The 24,721-nt window shown below is 37.6% G+C and overlaps 1 protein-coding gene across 1 annotated transcript in view; it reads left to right on the forward strand.

Annotated features, from left to right (window-relative positions):
* Positions 1-24,721, forward strand: part of CHN2 (chimerin 2) — a 155,785-nt gene that overhangs the window by 51,639 nt on the left and 79,425 nt on the right. The window contains exons 2-3 of the mRNA XM_085051012.1: positions 11,128-11,166; positions 18,499-18,554. Of these exons, the coding sequence (XP_084907138.1) occupies positions 11,128-11,166; positions 18,499-18,554 (95 nt within the window). The remainder of the gene's footprint in view (positions 1-11,127; positions 11,167-18,498; positions 18,555-24,721) is intronic.

Below are 24,721 nucleotides of genomic sequence, written 5' to 3' on the forward strand. Positions count from 1 at the left end.
GTCATAGGAGAGTACTTCTCTAGATCTGAACGTGCAAAGACCAAGTGCCCTTTCAGTGGCAGGAGTCCTGGACTGTAATGAGAGTGGCAGGCTCTGGTTAGAATTAAATAGTGCAAGAATAAAATTATTACAGTTGGTAAATGTAAGTAGAATATATTGCAGTCAGTGGTACTGAGCTTACCGAAAGAACGTGAGAACCATCGGCAGTTAACACCATGACCACTGGGATTTCTGAGTTCACAGTGCTTATATATAACTCTGGACAGCTCTTTGGCTGAAATAAATCACTCTCACCGTACTGAAAACAGTGGAGCAGTTGTAATTTTTATAAATCAAAGTTTGACAATCTCTGATATAAAATTTTTCATTGAGTTGAAACATCATGGAGGTCTCAGTTGTAGGCTGCATTCATTTTTTACCTCCTAGTAGATGTTTCTTTAGTACTAATTATGCTACTTTATTCCCACCTAAGTTCACTTTTTGATAAATTTTAAGCTAATACATACTTTGTGGCACTTTTTAGGTAAACCATGCAAGGATTTGTTACCTGTTGTCCAGAAGACAATAAATACAATCATTTAGATGCAGAATAAATAGTGCAGAAATGTAGTGCACCAGTCTAAGATAGGCAAAAAAATAATACTCCTGGTAGGCTAACACTTCTGTAGAACAGCAGGAGCAGTCAGGGCTCAGCTCTGAAATCCTTGTTGGAACTGGTACAAAAAGACACTTGTACTTTGAAGGACATTGCAACTTAGAGTTGAAACTGTTTTAAGTGAAATCATAAGAGCTGCAAAGCCTTTCTTCAGAGATGGTATCAAACCATTTGGCACCCAATCAGTCATTTCTCTCGTTATAAAAACACTGAAGCATTTTCAAGTGAGTGTTTTGAGAAAAGCATTTGTACAAGGCTCTCCTGCCGTATTAAAAGTGCCTGCAATGCATTTTTTGCGGAGGTGTGATTTGCAGCTAATCCTCATGAAGAACCACCTCATGTTAATATTCCTCCAGTACTTTTGCGCACAACCACTGGGCTGTTCAGTGGAAGCTCACATTTCACATCTCCTCTTATCCAAGGGTTATGTCATCACAAATTGCCTGCAGCAGAACTTGGCATTCTCCTGAATTTCACTGTCTAATGGCACCAATCGGATGCCTCGTGGACCTCATCAGATATACATGACTGCTCTCAAATCTGGCCTCCTCATCCCGCCGGGGACTGAGTCTTGGACCCTAATGAGTGAGAAGCTGGGAGGAAATGTGGTTCTTCTAGACAATAAATTAGGTTCAGAAAAGAAGCATTTATCTGTTGAAAATGTTTACCAATTGGGGACCCTGGACCAGACTTTGCACAGCAGCAGTGTAAGTAAATTGATTGGCATCAGATAAAATGATGCACTGAAATCAAACTGCTGAGCCAAAGGCTATAGGAATAGTCTTTGAAAAGACAATGAAGTAAGATGCTGTTCTGTGTTGCACCTTAGGCAGGGAAGGATATGCTCAGGGTGAGCTGCAGTTTGCTTTGGAATAATTCACTCTTCAGTAGAGATAGGTTATTATAAGACCTTGATCCAAAATAATTCTATTATTTATGTGATGTGTCACTTCTATAAAAATGTAACATAAATGTATTGAGGTTGTTTTTTCTTGTGCTCGCAGAAGAAACTAAATCTCCACCATTTTTCTTAACATTTATAAGCAAACCTCTCTCACGTAATAATAAATCAGCTTATCCTAAGTTATTGCTAGTGTGTTTATGTGATGCTCTGTGCTGCTTAATTTATTTTTTTCACCAACACCTTCTTCTGTTTTCTAGTTATCTTTTCATTACATTCGGATGAAACTACTCTCTTAATAGTTAGGGGAGGATGCTGTGACTGGTACTTAGGGCTGACATGGATAGCACTCCTGTTACCCTATTCCTTTTCTATCTCTTTTCCTTTTATCTGTTGGATGCTTGCCACCCTCTATAATCACAAGCACTTTTAGGTCAGCGACTGCTGTGTTTTATTTTTAAACTGTACTTGTTAGCAGTTGGACATTACACCAAACCTGATTTTGGGTTCCAAATGCTGCCATTATGGGAATATTTAATGATAATGAAATGCTTCGCTTCTCTTTCATTTAGAGTTTCACCTAATCTGACTAAGCAATCAGCAGTTAGTAGGCAGATCAAAATGAAATATTATTACTCTATAAAGCTGTTTAAATTTGAATGACCTTTTATTTAAGATGCATAAGCATTTTCCCAACATTTGGACTGTTAAGCAAAGTATATGCTGTAAAAGAAGCATTTATTGCTTGCTTGTAAAAATAAAATACAATATTGGTAAGTTAGCTGGAAGCTTGTAGATATCCTGAAAAGATGACAAGGTAAGATAAGCAGTAGGGCTAAGCCGAAATTGCTCTGGAGGTCTTTCTGAATAGCTGTCAGTTTTATGTTCTCCTAGCACAATAATGGGCACTCCCAGGAGGTGGGAGTCTCATGGGATAATTACTCTTCTGAGGTTTAGGCTGGTTTTGCTTTGCCTTTTCCACAGATTGGTGAGACTGCCTTATAATTATTCTCCTCCTCTTTCACTAGATTTTTCTAATGTAGAAATTAATAGAATTAATTTTGTATACATGCACTGTACTTACATTACCTAGCCTATTAATGAATTTCAAGCAATATTGAATGCTATCAGATGGCAATAGTAAGTGGTCTGGTTAGCTTTTATCTTGCAAATTGGATTTAAGTCTCACTGCCCTTGCCTCTTGAGATGTGTTTCTTTTTAATATTCAGGTCTATTTTCTGCTGTCATAAGCAGGCATATTTACTGTCTCGGACTGGTATACCTTTAACTATCCCTGAAAATAACAAGAACAACAAGTAAAGTTTAAAATAAATTTCTATTTTACAGCTGTTGAATATTTTTATAGTTCCTGGTGCGCAAAGCTGACACAGTTGCTCACTGTCTCCCTTGTGAGCATCAAATAATGTTGATGAAATGAAGCAAAAACCTGGCAAAACCTCAGCGTCATTTTGGGTGGGTTGTTGGCCAGTACACTGTTTCAGTCATTAGTTATAACTGATGTTGCCAATAAATCCACAAACAACCAGCAAATTCATCCTCTGGGTTCTCAAGGAAATCTGTATTTTGGGAGGTTTTTCTACTAGAATGATCTGAGAAGCTCTGACAGGTTTTCCTGTATGATATAACAAACATAACAGGAAAAGCAGGAAAAGCTTTAAAAAAAAAAATACAAATGGATTGGTGTCTTTACAGGGTGAAATACCCATCCTAGCTCCAGTGATGTTGGACATGAGTGAATTAGCTCATCTTTTTACCCAGCTTTCCTGTCTCCCAGGGTGAGAGCTGAACTGCAGAGCGGTGGTTGCTACTAAGACTTGCAGCTCCTGCTCAGCACCAACCCCTCCCCTTAGCTTAAAAAAATGGCATCATTTTGTTTTGGACACTTGCCAGATCTTTCCCAAGGAAAGGCTTGAATTTGTTTTGTTCTCCCCTCTGTGCTCCAGAGAAACATCAGTCAGTTTTGAGTCTCTGAGCATGTAGACACACGTTTGTCCTTCAGGAGTAATGAAGTGCTTGAACGTGAACCTTGTTTTGCTGGATGAAGATCAGTATGTTATCAGAAGAAAAAAGCTCTCCTTGGTTTCATTCCTAGGAAGCAATTATGGAAAGCATCTTTTTTGTGTCCATAGGTATTGATCTGCCAGAGCAGTGGCACCTCCATATGAGCCTTGGGAGCTTAGACACAGGGCTGAAACAGCTTCTGTAATCCTCCCTTGCATTTGGCCGGGTTTCATCATCAAGACTGTGGCTGTGCTATGGCATTTAAAGAATTCTGACTAATTTCTTGTTTAAAGGGAATACTGTGCTGGATCTTATAGATTGGCTGCTGATTTTGCCCACAGGAAAAAAAAAGAGTATTTGATGTCTAAACTTTACCATTCAGGGTATAAATCACAGTAGAAAGTGTACTTGCTTAATGGTATTGTATTGAATATTGTTTGTTATTTAGTTGCTGGAAGCTTACAGCAAATACATTTGCAAAACTTTTGATGACTATTGCTTCTTTTCTCTGAGCCTTTGCAATGAAATATATTAAATATTATTGTGCCAAAACCATAACCTTATTCATAATTAATTGTCCTTACACAAAGTGTTTCAGTGGGATGACGGGGTTTGTTCAAAATAGTGGCAATTGGGTGTATCTTTAAAAATAACAGGATATAAGAGGGTATTTTTTCCTTTCTGACTGCTTTAATGATCGAAGACATGATGGATTTGCTTTTAAGCACTAGCTTGAACATCTCCTTAGTTTTTCTGCAAGATAAGTGAGATAAGAAACAAATTTGCTTTGTTACTTCTACAAGGGTAAGGAACAATTCCAGAAAAGTTACTCAGAATAACTGTGCTTTCTCCTTCCTTTGTAATTTATTTATGTGAAAATAACCAGCCTGGTTTTGATTACACACACAGAAGCAAAATCCATTTTTGTTACAGGAATTACTGCTTTCACTCTATTTCATTTACTTATAGCATGTAAAGAAATTTCATGGATTTTAACCCACTTAAATACCATATTCTTGTGCTATCTGCATCTTTAAAACTTGCAAAGTAGGAAACTGGGATATTATTCAGGCTGCAATTGCTTCTTCTTTTATACATTGTGGGTGGCTAAATTCTGTCCTCTCACTCAGTGCTGCTGGAGTCACTTGTACAGCTGTCCTATGAGCACCGGTTTGGAATTCTTTTAGTTTGACAATGAAAATGCTAGAAGGACATGGGGTTGGCCTCGTCTGATATGCCATTGGCCAGAGTTTCTGCAGGGAAAAAACACTGCCAACATTGCAAGTTGCAAAGAAGAATTGTGTCACCTATGCCCAGGCATCAGGACATTTTGCACAGACCTCTTAGTTAATTTAATAAAACTTGTGGAAGACCTCAGTGTATTTTAAATTTTATAGTGTTTCATACAAGGTATTTTGTAAATATATGATACTGTAAGAACACACTATCAACTGTAAAAGTGCCAGGGTGTAGTAAAAAGCTCTTGGAAGAATTATAGACTTACACAAGGCAATTAAAATTCCTTCCAAGTAAGGAAACAATACATAAAGCATATCCTTCTGAGGGGAAATACTCTGTGATACTGTTTTAAATACTGGTAGTAATTCTTTTATGGCTAAAATTGCAGGGAGGAAAGTATAGTTGCATAGACCTTTCTAAGACATAAGATTCTTGTCAGCATAAACATATTACCATAGAACTGAATTTTAAGATCAGCATTTCTCTAGTATTTAGATCCAAAGTGGGAAGAACAGCTGTACTGGGGGAGCAGTTAAATGGTGGATTACGACAGAATAGAACTGACTTGTGGAGTGTTTGTCCAGCTGGACAATATAACTTGAGGAGAAAGTGGGTGCCTCAGAAATAGCTGACCTTAATCTAAACTATTTTCTTAGATAAATTGAAGAGTCAGAGACTAGCTTCACATAAAATAATAATTCAATTGGCCTTGGACATCGTTGATACATTTGCATAAAACTGCCCACCAAAGAATGTGACTAATAGTGTCATGTCTTTCTGACAGGGGAAGTATATAGGTACAGTGTTGCTTCTTATCCTAGGAGCCCCAATTATTCAGATTTTTATCCAAGAGCTGTGGGAATTATAAATATGCTTTGCAGGTGTGTGGTGTTTTTCCTGTTTTTCATGTTTTAATGTACAGGCTCAAATACTGCAGCAATACTGCAGGACTGTAAAGCAAGCCAAAGTGAAGTCTAATTATTTGCTAAGCTTTTATCCTTCTGCAGATCATTATGCCTGCTCTGAATTACAAGATAGTTCTCATCTCTTATGTCCAAGGCTTGAAGCTGTGTTTAGGTCACAGAGTTCATTAAAGTCTCTGGGATATGCATAGCCCCTATGCCAAATACAACACATTTTGTGATTTTTGTCAGCTACCAGGGTAAACTCTCTGTTTCCCATGGCTTTGCTAAGTGAGATGAATTCCTGGATTTCCATTTCATTCTCAGTCTGCAGTTTCAGTCCTTAGAGATACTTACATTTCTGTATCCAGATGGGAATGATCTCTAAAAGCTGATGAACAGCCTCCACAGTCAACTGCAGGACTAGGACCACCTCATATCCTTGAAGAGACAAACACTTGTGCCCTTGCTTAGAGAGCTGATAAAATGACTCATGTCAAAAATAACAAGAGTTTCCTAAAGCAATGATGTGGACTTTGCTAAAGGTTAATAAGTTTTCAGGGAATGTGCTGGCTCCTTTGACAAGCCGGATAAGTGGGTATCATGTCAATATATGAGCGAATTTCTGGAACTGGGAACGTGCTGGCAATACTTCAACATAAATGTTCTAATTGAAATACTTCATGGTGACCATTTTAATGCCATTTTTTGGCATTATTGTGGTTATTTCTGTCCTATGCTCTTTCCTACCATGCCTGAACTGCTTTGCTGAGTCCAGGGATCATTGGCTGGATGGTTGTGGGGGATGTGTTTTAGGATGCAGTAAGTAAATGACTGGAAATGCATTACCATATCCTGCACAGTGATAAAATTACTGCAGCAGAACTATTCTCAGATATGCCAACTGATTATCTGGTTTTGATTTTCAGCCAGGAACTAACTGGTCATTAGTTAGAAGCTCAAGTATATCTGTGTAAGATAGGAGGTCTGCTAATATGATGTGATGTAAATTATGTCATGGGTTTATTCCTAAGAAAATGTCAAATCTCTCAGGCAGAGCTCTGATTGTCCCATTTTAATGCCTTGATGTCTCTGGTTTATAGGTTAAAAACATGAAAAGGTGAAAATAACTGTGTTAGATTTTAATTACAGTGGTCCCATTGTTAAAACAGAGAATGGTAACAGTCATTGGTGTGTAATTTTGATTGACCAGATTAAATTTAATGGCAGCTAATAATTTCAACAGATTTTTGACAATGAAGGTTGAAGGAGATATTTTGTAATGTTTTTTCATTGTCTACCTTTCTAGTTTTTAGACACAAATCTTTAATGATCCGGGTAAGGAAATTCTTCATTATTGCTCTGGGAAAAAACATTTCAGACCACTTAAATTATGGAGAATCTTAAATGACATCCAAGGACAATAGATTCAATGTGAATCAACATTAAAAAGCACCTGTCTTAAGATTAGGTAGGGAGAGTACTCCTCTGCACTCTTAAATCTTGCACATTTCCCAGGAAATATTTAAAGCATTGTGAATATTTTCATCAGCTTACTTAGATCCCTGTCAGCTTTTTGGATTTTTCACACTAGAAGAGCTTGTTTAATTCTATGTTTTGGTCCCTAAGAAAGACTAGACTCCTAAAGAGAGTTTAAAAACTAGAACTGTACAGATACCCTTCCCTTTTACACTTCTCCTATTGCCATTGAAGACACTGATTATCCTTTCTCGATTTCCAAATTTAAAATTATATTTTCAATGCTTTTAATTATCTTTAAATCTGTGCAGAATAGGCAGGTTTTTTAATTAATGGGATGTTGCTCCAATCTGATGGTCACAGCTGGCTGAACACCACTCACCAACTGCAGAACATGACTCCTTAAGCTTTTGTTCTACCAGTTTTGCTGTGGATTAAAAAAATTCAAATCTCCTGTGATTTGTTGGAGTACATCCCTAGTAATTCACTTACTTCATAGTCATGTTTTATTTGATACTTGATAACTCCTCTAAGTTGTTAAACTGACTCATTTGTATGATCTTTCACTTGCATTTTAGTAAAACAGACACATGCATTAAACAAAATTAACCATGGACTGACCACCTGTCTGTTAGTGGAAAGATACAATTTTGAAATCTGAAGCAAAAGCAGGAGAGAGCATGATTTGGAATGACCCTGATTTGTAGAACTGGCTAAATGAGCTACCTTCACAGCAGTGGCTTCTAATAGCAAGTTTATGGTAGGCAAAAGGAAAAAGATATAAAATAGCTGTCAGTTTATATTGTGGTTATTAAAAGCTTACAGTTTCAGTCTAATTACTGTGCAAGAGAGAACTCCACCCCTTTTGTGAGCTTTTTTTGACATTTAAATTACACACTATCGCTGATTTTTAATTCTTTTTCTTAAGAGAGAACAGCGCAGTGGGAAGCTCCCATCATCTGAATTAATACACCAATTATAAACTGTGTTGCAAGTAAACAATTTGATCATTTTTGTACCTTATGCTGAAAGCTAAAATGCCTCATTAAGACAAGAACTGAAGTCTCATTCCATATTTTAGCTGTCCGTGTACTGGTGATGAGAAAGTTCAGTGACAAAGCTGGCAACTGCTCGCTCCTCCACAGGCAACTCTTCGTTCTGAATGAAGCATTAAACAGAGTTTTTGACATGCTGAAATGTTTCAACAGCTACATTGCTAATTATTAACTGCAAGAGAGTTAATTTTGCTCTTCACAGGAGCAGCGACTTTTTAGGAGTTAGATTGAGGGTCTCATTTGACAGTATGATGATTTGCAGCTTTAAAAATAAGAATATTCTTTCTCACAGTGTGGTCACATGTGCCTGTTAGGGTAGTTACCGTATGTAATAGAAGTCATCACAATGTCCAAAGTATATGCCAAATGACTGCAGTAAAACATAGTAAAAGGTGCCAGTTTAAAATAGTTTGCAAAATGACTGCAATGTGACATAGTTGTGTATGTGTATATATTAATTGTTGAGAAGGCAAAATAAAAGAAACCAGGCCTTCACAAGCCACAAGATTAGCCAGTAGGGGATCAGATAAGAAGAAAATGAGCTTCTGTAATGGATATTTTTTAAGCACAGAGTGGAAACTAAATAATGGATCTATGTTTTATATGTCAGAAAAGAGGTGACCCCCCTAAGGAAGCCCCCTTTATCACTTTCATCTCCATCCACCAGTCTATGCCGAGGACCACCCAGCTGGGGAACTGCTTGGCAGAAAAGCACCTGGGGGTTCTGGTGGACACCAGAAGTTGAAAATGATCCAGCAGTGTATCCTACCCTTGAAGACAGCTGATGGGATCCTGGGCTGCATTAGGAGGATTGCCAGCAGGTCAGAGGAGAGGGGATTCTTCCCCTCTGCTCAGTGTTGGTGAGGTCACACCTGGATTGCTGTGTCCAGTGTTGGGTTCTCCAGTGCGAGAGAGACATGGACATGCTGGAGAGATTCTTATAAAGGGCCTCAGAGGTGTTGCAGGACTGGAGAATCTCTCCTATCAGGAAAGGCTGAGCAAGCTGAGTCTGTTCAGCCTGGAGAAGGGAAGGCTCAGGGGAATCATATCAAAGTGTATAAATACCTGAAGAGAGGATGCAAAGAGAACAAAGCCAGCTCTTTTCAGTGGTTCCCAGTGACATTACCAATGGCAGTGGGCACAAAAATGAGACATAGGAACCTCTGTCAGAACATCAGAAAACACCTCTAAACTGTGAGGGTTACCAAACACTGGCACAGGTGGGGTTGTGGTGTCTCCTTCCTTGGAGATACTCAGAAGCTGTCTGGGCATGGTTATAGGTGGCCATGCTTGAGAGGGGTTGGGACCAAATGACCCCCACAGGTAACCTCCACCCTCCACCATTCTGTGGTTCTGTGATGTCCATCCACATTATAGTCAACTGAATAATAAAATTCTGTCTGTATGAAGAAAAATATTTTAAAAAATCCATGCATAAAGAGTGCAAACACTGTTTATCTTTCACAGAAGCTTTTACTCAGCAGTTTTATGTTATTGTTCTATATATAATTACATATATAAAACCAAGAAAAATGTATTTAATAATATATGCTAACTTAATGTTTTGGAAACAAAGCAATAAATATGAAAGTGTATGTGGTAAACCTGTGAAAAAACTCTTTAAAGGAAATATAAGAAGGACATTAAAATTCTCATAATTATTAGTCTTGGTACTAAAATAACAATAGAAGATTACAAAAATTAGTAGCTAGACTTGTTCATCCGGTGAATCATTTATCTGCACACTGCCAGTAAACCAGTGGCTTCCAGATTGGCTTTTCCTCACACACAAGTGTCTTTCCTTGCACATGCGGGTCATAGTTTTAAAATTAGTTGTTACTGGAGAGGAAGTCCAAAATTCAGACAATGGTGGCAGAGAATCCAGGCTGAGGCATTTCTCCCGAGGTGAACTGCAAAATATTTTTTTATAATCCTTTAATAAGGACAAAGGCAGAAAAAAGAAAATCTTTACTCTTTTTTTCATAGAGACTATAAGAAATCAGCAAATAATGACAGTTCCTCTTTGGTAGCTGTCCTGCTGCTAGTCTACTTAACCCTTTGCTGTCTTGGGAATCACTAATACTTTTTAGCGTATCTAGAACTGGACATGGCATATACCTTCAGTATGGATATTTTACTGCTCGCCTTATGCTTAGAAAGTCCACTTATAAGTCAGAAATATTTGATTCATGTGGCATAATTTGTGGGCTTTCCTGTAAAACAGAGTTTATGCTTTCCAGTGCATTACCAGTCTTGGTAGTTAGAAGAATCACTTTGGACTTAGTTTCTTATTAGAACTGCTTTAGCTAAGTCAGTCCTGGTGCTGGTAGCAAAAAACTACACATGTTGGTATTACATCATCATTTTCACAAAGTACAAGGAAGTAGTAAAAAGCAATTCTCCTATTGAAACTGTCAGGTTTGTGCATCCAAGTCCAGCCTGAGCTGTGAATCTTTTTAGTCTCAACATGTGTTATTTGTTGATGCTCATTCTCAAATCTTACTAGTGGGATTAGAAGCCTGATTGAAAACCAGTAGTGATTGGTCTGTTTATCATGCCAGGTAAAGCAAATAAATAATGTAGTTACCAGTCTAGTTAATTATTTTAAAAATACTGGTGAGTATTGCAAAATGGAAAAAAAAAATTCTTTACATTTGAATAACTTGGAAAAAGCCCGTTGGATCCACAGGTGGTTGAAATTTGTATTCTTCTCTCACACAGTAAACTGTACTGTAAATAGGCTATCATCTCTCTTGGGAAAGAAATGTGAATTTTGCTGACAAGGAGAGGTCTCTCAGCAGAAAAATGCATGCTGACAGTTTGACCCAGTGGCCAATTGACTGATTTCTTTCCCCCCTTTTGTTTCTATTTTAGATGCTGAAGAATACCAGCCTCCAATATGGAAATCATACTGTGAGTATACAAGAAATTTGAATAATCTTAGTACCTTACCAAGGTTGCAATCATTGTTAGGTCTTTTCCCTTTTTTTGTTTGGAAGAAAGACATAAATGTACTAGGTGCTTGTACAAATTATTGAATGGGTCCACAGCAAAACCTGAACTTTTATGGATTTCCATGGAGCAAGGGCAGCAGGATTATGTGTGCCAGATTCCACAAGTGTGCAGCTCCTGGGTTTTTTGGTTTCTCTGCTGAGATTTTCAGGAAGGATTTCAGAGGTAGAGGTTAATGCTTTGTGTGTTTACTAAGGGTCAGGCTTGAGAATACTAATCTTTTTATATGGGTCACCAAATCACTTTAAGATAATAATATTTTTGATCCTTAGCAATAGAAGCTGATTTTTGAAGTGGTGGTTTAGAAGTTGGAGACAGCATTATCAGCTCTTTGAACCTTCCTGTCTGCCTTTAGAAAAATCATTTACATAGAGTGCAGTGCAGAAGTGCATATTTTATGCTCTTCTGCTTTGTTCCAAATGTATTTTCTAATAGAGTAGCACAGATCTAAGGCAAAATATTGGCTTTTAAATCCCTTATTAAGGATGGCCTTTAAATTTGATCTTTTTATTTTAAACCCTTCCTGGAACTTTATTAAGAGTGTAGCTTTGGGTATAGAGAGTTGTTTTATTTTTTTTTGTTCTCAGCTACAGAACTATCCTAAGCAAAAGTCATCTCTTTTATGGTGGCAAATTCAGTACCATGCCATTACCAAAATGCAGCTACAAAAAGACAGTGATCACAGTAGCTACATGCACGTACATGTGTAATTTTAAAGACTGGCATAAACTTGTTGACTTCACTTATATGCACATTAAATTGTCTTGCTGACTTCAAAGACATCACCTCTGTCTTACCTGAGAATGACATTCTACCCCAGAATGGACTGGGATTTTTTTCAACCAAAATTTGAATATGCCATTAAATTACAGAACTTGCTTCTCAGAACGCTGTTTTTTAGGTACTTTGTTTTTGTTGTTGCTATTGTTGCTTCTGTAATGTTTTGAACATCTAAGAGAAACCTCCTAAAAAGTCAGCAAGAGTGTATCCATTTGTGTTGGACCATTCCAGCATACTTTGCTGAGTATTTGCGAAGAAGCAGACAGTTGAGTGATTTTTTTAAAAAGAGGAACCTGGCTTACTCAAAATCAATTAAAAAGCTCCCATTGACTCTGAGAAGGCCAGTATTTCATATGACAGATATTGCCTTTTTAGCAGAAAGGTTTCATTAAAAAGTCAGGAAATAAGCAAATACCTTTACTTACCTGCTCCTAGTTGTTCTGCTTGTGCAGCAGACAGATCACTGCTTGCAGTGAAAAAGTTTGGTTACTTTTACTGATAGCATACATGTAATCCAAGGAAACATTTTTTTAAATGGAAAAAAAACCAAAACCCAAAACAAAACCAGAACGGATGAATAGCCTATGAATATATAATTTCCTATTCTACTATATGTAGGATACCAGTATTGGGATAATGACAAAATCATGGCCTCAGCGTCTGAACTCCATGCATGAATAACCTTGGAAAAAGTTACACAGCTCCAAAATGCAGAAAATAGTTTAAGCTTAGAAAGATTTACTGCTGAGACTGCTTAGCCACAGATACACATTTTTCTTTGCAATGGTAAGTAATGTGTGCTTCTTTACCCAGCTAGAAAAATTCTGATCTGGTAAAATAATTGAAGAGGTTCCAGCAGTAGTGTTTGTCTATGATTCAAGCTACTGTCCTGTCTCATGACAGTTTTAATTTATGTATATATTTCATGCCTAGCACTTCGTATTTGCTGCCTATTGAACAATCATTTTCAGTGTATTTTACCTAGTAAGTTTTAAAGTTTGCTAACATACTAGTAAGGTACTTTGCATACAGTTTTGATTTTTTATTTTAAGTCCTGGATAAATTTAGGTGGTTATGTTACCTTTTACTGACATCATGATCAAGGCTTCAATCCTTCTAGCTTCTAAACACAGGCATATTTTCCTGTTTATGCAGACAAAGTTTTCAAATAAACAGTATTGCACATGTCCATGGACAAATGCTGATCAAAGTGCAACCGTTTTCAGAACCCAAGCATTACTGTTTTGATATAATGTATGATTTTGTTTCATCTATATTTAGAAAACATGGACATTTCTAATGCAGAAGATCCTCACTTGCTTATGAAAAATTCTTAGAATTTCACATAGATTTCATGGGTCACAAAGTTTTTCAGAATTTTCTGATAGCCCTGGGACACAGAGAATAAAAGAAATGACAAGAATAATTTTATATTAACAAGAAGGAACCTGGGAAAAAGTTTGTAAAGTTTCTAGCTGCCAGCAGTTTCTAGGCAGTGGATTTGATTGCATTTTTACCTCAGCAGCAGATCAACAAATAAATATACAATAAGAGTTTTCTTTTAGTGGTCTGCCATGTTAGGAGTATTACAGAAAATGGTATTTTGCCATTTTACCATCACTGAGGCAGTAAAGAAAGAAAGGCAAGAATCACAGAATGTGGGTTGGAAGGGCTTCTAGGGTGAGCTGATCTGGCTTCCCACTCAAATCATGGCTATTGTTGGCTCTGGAGCAGAACAGCCATGGCTTTACATAACTGAGTCCTGAAATTCTGCAAGGATGGAACCTCTGCCACCCTTGTGGGTAACCTGCTCCAGTGCTGCAGTATCCTCTTGGAGAAGAAGCTGCTTACCTCACCTGCTTCATGGGAGGGGTAAGCAATTTGTTTGACTGAAACAGCATAGTCATTGTTGGTTTCCAGCTACAGCACATATGTGCTTGAATTTTGAAGAGATGTAAAACCACTCCTTTTCTGCTTTTACTGCTGTTGAGATTGGCATGTGCTGAGTCAGTCGTGTGTCAATGTCACTTCAATGTTTGTTTGCATTATTTAAGATCAGTATGTTGGTGGGAAGCAAAGTGGCAAGGCACAAAGCATCAGCTGATGCCATGCTTCAGCTCCTCACGAAGTTTCCCTGCCTTCTGTCCTTCATCAAATAATAAGCACAGTGTCCGAGACTCATTTTTGTTAGAAATTAAGTCTTTGTTTCAGCCAAGCACTTAGGTTCCTAATTAAGCATGTGAGTAATCCTGCAGAAATAGGACAGCTCATATTGTTCAAGCTCAGCACATGGATAAAATGCCTGACTGAGATGAGGCTGAGGAGGTAAAACTAAGGAACTCTGCAAAACGTTCTGAGACAGAAGGCGGTATGTTTCCTCGCTGCTTTATAGAAGTGATGATAGGGATTTTTCCTCTCCGCTGGAGCATCACTGAACACTCATCATAGGTGAGTTAAAGGAGAAAGCTTGAGGTCCTGACACACTGCAGAATGAAAAAAAAGTATGAAGAAATGGGTGATAGCCCTTCTTCCCTGGCAGAAAAGGAGGAAGTGTTGATTTTTGCGTGTCATCCCTTTGTTTCTTAGGCAGATTGGATTTTGGAATTACACGGTTCTTCCTAAAACATGCTGTAGAATTTTCCTTGTTCATTCCCAGGAGACAAGACTTGTGCTCTAATGGGAACAAAAGAGAGAAAGATATATTCTAACCAGCTACTTTACATCTCAAAGAAATGTTCCTCAAGTAATTCAATAATAAATTAAAGTTTTGTTAACACTGTAAGTTCCAATGTGATTGTGATATTATGAATGGTGGCAAACTATCTGAAGTATGAAACTGATAAAGATGTTCAAGGGTCAGATAAAAGCTAGCGCATTTTTCTGTTGCAGTGCTGCATTTTTGTCTAATATATAGTGTGTATTATTACTGTGCATTTTATTTGCATCTGATGCTGAACAAAAAACCACTCCCAGTCTGATGCTGTTCTCTGAGCAGTAATAATACATTTTCTTTTTGCATGCAATTGACTTTTTATAAGGTTAATTTTCTCAGGGCTAAAATAATAATGCATCATTATGTTCAAGTGTCATCATTTCTATGATCACAGTGGGTTTGTCTGTAACCTGCCTGTCAGTTCTAAACGCTGGAAGAGACTGGGTCAGATGTCAATCACTGCTTGCCACTGTATTAAATAAGTGTGGTTTTCTATTATTTCACTTAACCATAGTCTTATACATTGATTTCTGTTTTAAGATTTTCAGAGATGGGAAAATGAGGCAGAAATGCAAGGATTGTTTGTCATTTGTCATAGGTGAAGGACATGTGCCTTCTGAATCTCTGACCATCCCCTGGACTCTGATGGGGTCTCAGCAATGTCAGCCTCAGTGCGAGTGCCCAGCACTTTGGAAAAAGTGTATAATGAAATCAGGCAGAGCTGCAGGATGTTCAGCACTTCTGAAAATGAGGTCACTTAATGAGGTGTCTGTGCTCATTGGAACTTAGCTGTAGGGCACATTTTTCTCAAGTCACCTTAGCCATAATATTGCACTTGTATTCATAGCCCATTAGCAGACTTTCTCACAGCAATCATTTGAAACAGAAACAGTAGAGATTTTTCTAAAGGAAAACACACTTTTTGGTAGGGTCACACTGGCTTTGCTCCTTAATGCCTTGATCTGTGAGATACTGCCTTGCCTTGTTCTCCACTTAGCTGAACTTTTACTGTTGTTTTACCTTCTCCACCCTTGCCTTGCTGTGTGTTTTTTGGGCATCCTTGGCAGCTGTGTGTCTGTCTGTCTGTCTCTTCTCTGTTGTTTGTCTCCCACTGAGCTCCTTGTTCCTTACAGCAGTGACACCGGTGGTTTTCAGTTGTTTCTCTTTTCCCTATCTGTCTTCTCTCCCTCCATCTAATGGTTCTGTATCTCCCCCGTTGTTCCACTGGTTTGTCTTTCTGTCTATCAATTTAAGGCTAATACAGCCAAACCTGAATTCTTTATCTTTCAGAGGAAGCCATTCCCCATTCGTGACATTTTCGGTGATTACCACCATTCACAGTCTCAATTGTGCTTGGGCCATTTTCTCATCCAGCACATTTAACGCCTAATTTGTAATTATTTATTTGTAAGTAATAATCTTACTGCATTTTATTCTGATGTGTTTCTAAATCAGATATATTTCTCTGATATTATTGTGCAGATTAACCCACCTCTCTCTCAAAATGACAGCGACCTTTTCCAGTCTATTCAAAATACAGTTGTTAAGATGATTTGTCTTCCTTGCTTTCGTCATGAATCCCTGCACTGATTTATCCCACTACATCCTATAAGCATCCAGTTTTTTGTGTTTGCTTTCAGATTTTTCATGTGTGTATCTGTCCTTTCCTGTTAATCATTCCTTCCTTTGTTTTGTGAAATGCTGACTCTTCTCCCCACCATTCCTTCTTCGATATTATCAGCCTGAGAGATCCTTTTGGTCATGTTAGAGAGCTCCTTGCTTTTTTCATTTCTCAAAAATGCAGCACATCACAAGATAGGCTTCCTAGGTGTTCTTCAGACCAACTTATTTTGCATCACTCTCATCAAAGCTGTCTTAGAAACAGCTCCACAGCTTAATTTGCTGTGTCAGTTAATGTTTAACACATTTGATTATTGAAAAATAGAATTTTTATGAATTACGATTTTTCATTTAAAATAAAAATTAATTAATTGGAGAGATAGATAATTTACTTTAAATGAGAAGCAATCATATTCTTGCTGTGCTTTGAATCCTTAGAGTTTCTTCTCTCCACTGGAAATGGGGGGAAGGAAAGGGTTGCTGTTCTCTTCTTGGATGTGTTTAGTATTAAGCATCAGTAACTTGCTCAATCAGTGGTTGTGCTAATTTCAGAAATTCAGAACTTAATTCTAAAATCATGATATTGGGCTCCAGAATAATCAGAGGTTTAAAAGACAATCTGTGATTTTTGAACAAAATTTTCATGTGTTATCTATGCTTTATTTGGATGCACAAGGTATTTGATCACAAAAGAATAGAAGTCTTTGAATCTTTTTACATAATTCCAAGCACTAAGAAAGACTGTATTTATCATCAGGTTATCAAAATCATATCAAGTTATCATAAATCTTGTGCAAAAGTAGCAGGAGATCTGACAGTGCTGAATGATGCAGAGTAAATCCAAAGCCATTGTATAAATTTAGAGCTGGATCACATCCATATGCATTAAAATTGATAGGGAGTATAAGAAATCGTGGACTGTCTTTCTGTGCCCCTCCAAGGAAGCAGGGATGAAGGTTGGGTCAGGAAAAGAAGAGGTTATGTGGTTTTCCACTTTGACATGAGCAGAAAGCAGGAGCCCCCAAAGCTTTCACATCCCATCAAGCTGGTGGGACAAACTTGTGTGCAAGCTGAGGATTTCCCCACTTTCCAGATTTCATTGCTTCCTGCCCCATTTAAAGAGAAGGTGCAGAAGGTGGCAAAAAGTGCTGAGGGCTAACAGCTACCTTTCAATTCACTTTCTGCAACAGGGCTTCTGTGTTTATCAAACCTACAGACATTTCTATTCCTCCCATGATCTACCACCTTACAGGGCATAATTCTGAGCTTCACTAACACTGTGAATAAACGTGTCCTGGAAATGCAGTCTTTTAAAAAAATTCATAGACACGACACAATCTCTCCAAATACAAGAAGGTCAGCATACAGAAGGCCTTTCTCAAGGGAGGCAAGCCAAACCTCTGAGATTTTTACTGGAGTTATGGAGAGACAGTCTGTCTGTGCTGGAATTGATTACTGTCATTGCATGTCAGCTTCTTCTCACGACTCTGGAGTGGAAGGGAGGGAGAGGATCTCATTAAATACATGCAGAGGAGTCTGGGGGCCAGGCAGCAAGTACCCCTAGCCTCAGGTCTCTCTCCTCCAGCCCTCAGAAGATTTGCAAAATTGATCCAGGGCCATTTGAATAGGGTATAATTGCTCTGAAAGGAATGTTTGCTTGCTCCTCAGTAATTGCCAGCAAATCTTGAAATAAATTATGAGATTGTGATGGACCCATTCAAAGGTACTAAACTTTTTCTTGGCCAATCCAAAAAACTGCTGGTGTTACTGGTAAACAATCTGTTCTTGGGTTATTATAGCATGGTATATGCAAAAGTGGGACTTTATCCTCAGACAGACCTAATAAGTCATTCTGGCTAGTGTTCCCCGATATAGAAATGTAAAAACCAGTACAAAAGGATAATACTTCTAACAGTTGAAGCATTGATCACTTGAGTTAGTTTGCAGGTCAACAACTGATTTTCATATAAATGACTTAGACACACTGAAGTACCTCGTTTGCTGTCATTTTCTTTACATTTGCATTTTTCTCTGCAGCCCCTGGCTAAAAAGACTCATCTGAATACAAGTTTGTGTATGTTGCCATCTTCTAATGATCTGTACATTTTTGTGTTTGACAGTGTATCAATTGCAACAAGAGGCTCCACGTCCCAAGAGAATCATCTGTCCTCGGGAGGTCAGTTCTTTTGCTCTACCTTGTTATATCTGATGAATTGTCAGCAGCATATGATTACCAAAAAATCTTTCATACAGTCTGTGGGTAACGTTTGCTATGCCGTTATTTTATACTATCATTTTTCTTAAGGTTGATTAATTAAAGCTGGATAATATTTGCTAATTAGGAATGGCAGCCTCATTCTACCACTGGAAGCACTTTCATTAGACAAGTGCTTATTAATCATTGTTTAGTGTGCTCTTCTGTATACTACCTAAAGTTTTGAGTTTCCTTGTCAAAATGAAGGTGTATTTTTCTTCCTGCATCTGCATAATAACATCTGTGTGATATGTTTCAATATGATACATGTAGCTTCACTTTGTTGAATGCTTCCTGCCAAGAACTATGTTCAAGTTAAAATACTGAAATGATAGCCATAGAGCCCTGTTCTGTCACAGAAACTTTAAAGATTATAGAATATTCAGAAATCTGCAGGGCTGCAGGTTTGGCTGAGTCATCTTGTCCCCCTGTTTTATTTTTCTGTATTTCTCTGTTTCTACTTGCTTTAGTGTGCCAGTTCATCAACCTGCATGGCATAATAGCAATGGAAAACATATGTAGATGTCTCTGCTCAATCAATAAAACTGTGATATCTTTATCTTCTGTAATGTCAGGGACAAATCTTGTGCAAATAGACATGTAATGCTAGCAGTAGAAATACTAAACACATGAAGTGATTGCACAGGGTGTAAAAGATGATGTGCAAGAAGATAGAAACTGCTCATCAGTGTGATGTATAGCTCTACTTCCAGACATCCTGAGCTCTGTCCTGCTTCCCACACTGTGTGCCCATGAAAGTAGACTCCTAGCATCCATCAAACATTAACATAGATCACTTCTGTGCGAGGCAGGCGGTTTTGTAGCAAGGCAAAATCTATTGCAAAGCCAGGAATTGAGTACAGTTTACCTGAGTCTACCCAGAGCCTTAACTAAAAGCACATTGCATTTTTCTCTCAAGTGCCCTCTACCAGTTTCAGGGCAGGGAGAGCAGGGTCTTGGCCTCAGACTGGAAGTCTTCAAGTCCTGTCAGTTTGGGATGGTCCCAAGACAAATACACAGGATGCTAAGAAGGACAAGCAAAGCACCAGAGTGGGTGAACCCTTGTGTCATCCTTTCTCCCTGTCAAAGATGAGGCTTGGGGAGAAGGAGCGTCTGCTAGACTTCTGGGGCATCAGTGCACATGTGCTGACAGGTTTGATCAAGACCTTTCTCTCTGAAATTCTCATGCAAACCAAAGGACAGTTAGGTCTTTGTGGCTGGTGTTCTTTAAAGGAGAGGACAGTAAGGTTTTTACTAAATTAATATCACGTAACAGGTATCAAACTAGTCATGTTAAAGCTGAAAATAGTTAAGGTAAATAATTCATTTACTTCCAGCACAGCCTTAGAGGAGTTTCTTTCTGTTTGTGAGATAATAATTCATTTGTTTTACCTATTTCATATTGAGAATACTTTGAGGAAGAACTTGTCTTTAGAAAACCTTATTAATAAGCACTGAATGCTTAGGAACCTATGTCTACAATATGAACTCATCTTTGGAGGAATAAAAATTTATCTGTGTAACTTTAATCCAAACTATACTATGCTAACTTCACTTTAAGCATTTTCTATTTTGCCTTCTTGAGAGAAAATTTGAATCAAGGTAAACTACTCAAAGTGGTGTAGCAGTTCTATTCTTGTTCTAGAAACAAGATTATCTACACAAGGGGAGTGAATGTGCAGCTGTGAACTCTTTACCAGTGTGCTGTATTGAACTTATTTCCTTGAAGTCAAGAACATGTTATGTACCGCTGAAGTTACCCTTTTTACCTGATGTTTAAAGACCATACATATTTAGTGCCTGTTCAGGTCACTTCGAAGGATTTGCAGAAAGAAGCTAAGATCATATTAATTAAAGATCATATTAATTAAATAAATACATACTTGACAGAGGAGGACATGAAAAAATAATGTTTCACATAAGCTGGGTTTGGTTGTTACTAATAAACCATTTTCAACTGCTCACTTCATAGACTACATGGTCCTGTTTTGAGTTGTTTTGATTTTTTTTTTTAGTTCAACAGCTGAAAATACAAAGACTTTATTTAAGGTTTTTTTATTTAGGGTATTTTATTAGGTATATAAAGCAGTATGAGTGCCCATTAATATGATCTTTGGTTCTTGTTACTTGGATTTTGAATCTTTGTGTAGCTCACTGGTATGTGTTCACAGCCTGATTGCCAGAAAAACAGATTCTCTGAACAAAGAGCCAAAAAACCACCATGACTCTGCTGATGTGCTTTATTTTTGCATATAGCTGGGGAGGTGGGGCAGATGGGATGTCCTGATACCTAGATTGCTCCTTGTGGTTCATATTATCGGTTTATATTATAAAGTAAAACTATGCAGTGGTTTTATAGAGCATCACAGATTATTTTAGAGAGAAAATTCAGGACTCTGTTCCTACGGTACCTATTAGCTTTTTCTTAGCACACAGGCTGTAATGTGGGTGTTTTGGGGTTGTTTTTCTTGATTTTAGTTTGCTTTCAGTGTCTTCTGGTGATTTATAGGCTTGTGTCACTAAAGATGGTGTCTTATTAATCCTGAGTTAGTCAGTTACATAGAAAGACTTCTGAATCTAATTTTGTGTTGAGTGTGAAAATATATTAATTGGAAATATGATAGTTATTTAGTACACAACATGATGCTCATCCACATCTGGAGAGAAAGAGCCAGCAGGATGTGTGGCTGACGGAAAAGATTTGTCTCTCCATGTCCATATCATAGGAACTGGACTTTGCTGAAGGTGTTCCCTTGTGTATTTTAGTATTCAAACTGCTTCAAACAAATCTAAAAATTGAAAATAATTGGAAATCCTTCATACTTATGGGAAGATGTCTTTCATAATTGGCAAATTCTATACTGTTTGCAAGGAAATTGAAGCAGCTGCTGCAAACCAAATCTGTAACAACACATAAACAAGGTTTCGAGGTTGGTTTTTTTTCTCTCACTACTTACCATTTTCATCATTCCTCCATCTTTTCCATTGTCATCTATCACATTCTCCACATTCATTTGCTCTTCTGTTACTTCTCTGTTGCTCCATAGTGACAGGGGTTTTAGCCTCAGATCTCTGCAGTTCTGCCATCTAATTTGTGCAGATTTCTTGATTGACTATACTGTGGAGACAGAATTCACCTCTCCTGATATGTAAACCACCAGACTAAAAGCTGGGACTGTAAATAAAACATGAACGTTTATATCTTTTGCGTCTTTGAGCTTTGCTATCTTGGTTTTCCTTTTCTTCTTTTGGTTGTATAAATATCTTGTCAGCAAAAGCAGGTCATTCCTGCAATGGGAATCTTATTGAATGAACCATTCGGGCTTCAGGTATCCAACATCTTTTAATTAATCACCACTGGCAGCGGACTAGTGTGAATATCCTACCTCCCAATAACATTGGATTTCTGCCAATACCCTCATTTGTAACCATATTCCTTCCAGCAGTGTTTTAATGATTTAGCTTTTAAATAGAAAAAGTTCTGTTTAAAAGCGCTGTTCAGGTGGAGGAGTAGCTTTTAAATACTGAGTAGTATGGGGAGAGGCACCAAAGAATCAGATGCATGTTGTGAGGAAGTTGTATTATAAAGGATCTTTAAGGGTTTATTCTACAGAAATGGTGATGAAAAAATTACATTCTCAGAAAATAACTCAAGCTTTCAACTTCCTTCTTTTATTCAAAAGGAACATGTCAAATGGTTCTTAATTTTAAGAAGTATTTCAAGAGTAGGTTATTCAGATTTAAAATATCTTTTAAATAAATGCAGGTTTTAACAAAGTAAAAGAATTACTGAAGGATTGTGACACTACTTTGGACTATTTTTGGTTAAACAATAGGCATATTCATGGGGGTTTTTTTCAAACAGGGAATGCATCTTACCTATGAGTTCTTGGATTATTTGTGTAGAAATATTCATACCTGTGAATGATATTCTCACTCTGTTCCAAAAAAGCCTTAATTGCTGATAGCAATTTCTGAGACTGGTGAATTTGTCTGCATTAGACCTTCCACATTCTTAGCAGTGCCTTGGCCAAGCCAGTGTCAGCAACACTGAGAAACTCGTCTAAATTTCCCTAGTGTAGACAAAGCCTTAGAGCCCTAACTTATATTATTATGTAGAAAAATGTCAATTAATTGCCTTTCTTGTCGTTCTGAATTCCAAATAGGTTGTGTCAGAAGCGATAGAAATTATTGTCTCTGCCTTTAAAGCATAAAAATTACGGTTTATTGACTAAAAACAAATATAATTACAAAAGGGACACTGTTCTCTGAAAAAAAATCCCTTTTTCTTTTTTCTTAAGTGATTGTAAGAGATTAAAATAATGATTGTTTATTAGAGTGAACTGCTGAGAGTCTTTAACCATCCAAAGGGGTGAGAAACTGTTTTGCCCCTCTGGGTATCCATTACCTAGATTTATCAAAACAAGCATATAGATAGTGGCATTTCATAGAGCATAACTGTTGAAATGGTCAGTAGCAGGTTTGTAAAGCTGTTGCCATCTTGTGCATTATCAGTAAGATTATTGCATATCTCCAAAACTGAACTATTGCAAGTCACTCTTCACTCAGTTCTCCTCACAGTTTCTTCTGAAGCATGGGATTCAAGCTAAGAACAATGCAATTAGAAGAGTATCATTTCAACAACTGCAATATTAAAAACAGTGGTTACTTTTATCAGTCCTTCTTTCAGATACCGCAATATTTTATATTTGTACATTAGGAAGAGCTTGTGATTAGGCAAGCTTGAGCAAGGTTGTTAAAATTCAGCCTTAGTAAGATGTTTGCATAGTTTATCTGACTGGGTAATAAGTATTTAATCCTTGCAATAAGTCTTCCATGAATTCCCTCATTCTGCTCACTTAGTGACCTTTACAAGCTGAATATTTCCTCTTTCCCTCTGCCCTCATCTTCCTAAGAACAATTTCTGCAGTGTGGTAAAGTACTGGAGAGCTGTAATAGGGCATTGAAATTGGCCATAAAATTGGTGGTAAATAATGAGAGTAAATGGGAATTTTCATGGCACTTGTTCAAATCACTCTACTGCAAAAAGTCAGACACTGCCATGAGGTGTCTTTTACTGTGAGTCCTGAGAGCTTATCTGAGATAATTCAGAATATTATATTATCTTTCCCTTAGAAAGAAACCTTAGAACACACACAGTGACACACCAAGAGACCCCATTAGCCAGCAATTAAGTGAAAATGAGCAGAATTGTGCTGAAAACTGTTTTCATTAATGAAAATGTTTGTAAATATAAGACTTAATGGAGCCTATATTTTCAAGGTCTTATAATATTGCTGATGCTTTAATTGTGTTTTTATAATTCTTTTTATGATAGAAACAAAAAGAAACAAAGAGCACACAGCAGTAGTCTGTGGGTTGCCAATGAAGCTAAAGAGCAGTTTTGAATAGACATTGACCAAAGGAGGAAAGTTCTTCAGCTGAACTCCACAGCAGGGAAGTAGGAAGCCTGGCTGCACTGGTGGTGGCTGAGAAGAGTTGAAGGCCAGGAAGGCTGTTCAGTTTAACTGGTGCAGAGGGCCACTGGAATGTCAAAATCTATGTTATCCAGCCACCCTCTAAACTGGCTACCTGCAGGTTTTCCTACATAAATTTAAAATACGGATTTATACCCAATGTAATTTTTTGGTAGTATCTCCATAGTGAATTTTGCCCCACAGAATGCCTGTGGTTTACAGCTGAAGGAAAAGGAAAAAAGGAGGCTGGAATATTGCTTGCCCAAAATTCTCTTGTATTCATCATCTCAGAGAATTTGCTGGTGTTTTTTTCCAAGGCATTTTAATGACTGACAGGAAATCTCATCTCTCCTAGACTCTCCATGAGTCTTGCAGTCTCACTCTGCTGCAGTAGGAAGGTGGTGGAGCACTCACACGAAGCCACATCATTCTCATTTTAACAGTCCATTGACTACTGAACGGAGGAGAAAGCTTCCTAATTATTCTGCAGGCATGATAGTAAATATTTCATTGAAGTAGTTACAGCTAAACAAAACTAGAAAAGGTTTATCTGTTTCACTTGAATTTCCTCAGTTTTGATTTACTAATGTTCTAGGTTATGATTTGCAAATT

Source organism: Lichenostomus cassidix, chromosome 2, assembly GCF_008360975.1.
Source record: "Lichenostomus cassidix isolate B80296 chromosome 2, HeHo_3.0, whole genome shotgun sequence".
In the NCBI taxonomy this organism is placed as follows: domain Eukaryota; kingdom Metazoa; phylum Chordata; class Aves; order Passeriformes; family Meliphagidae; genus Lichenostomus; species Lichenostomus cassidix.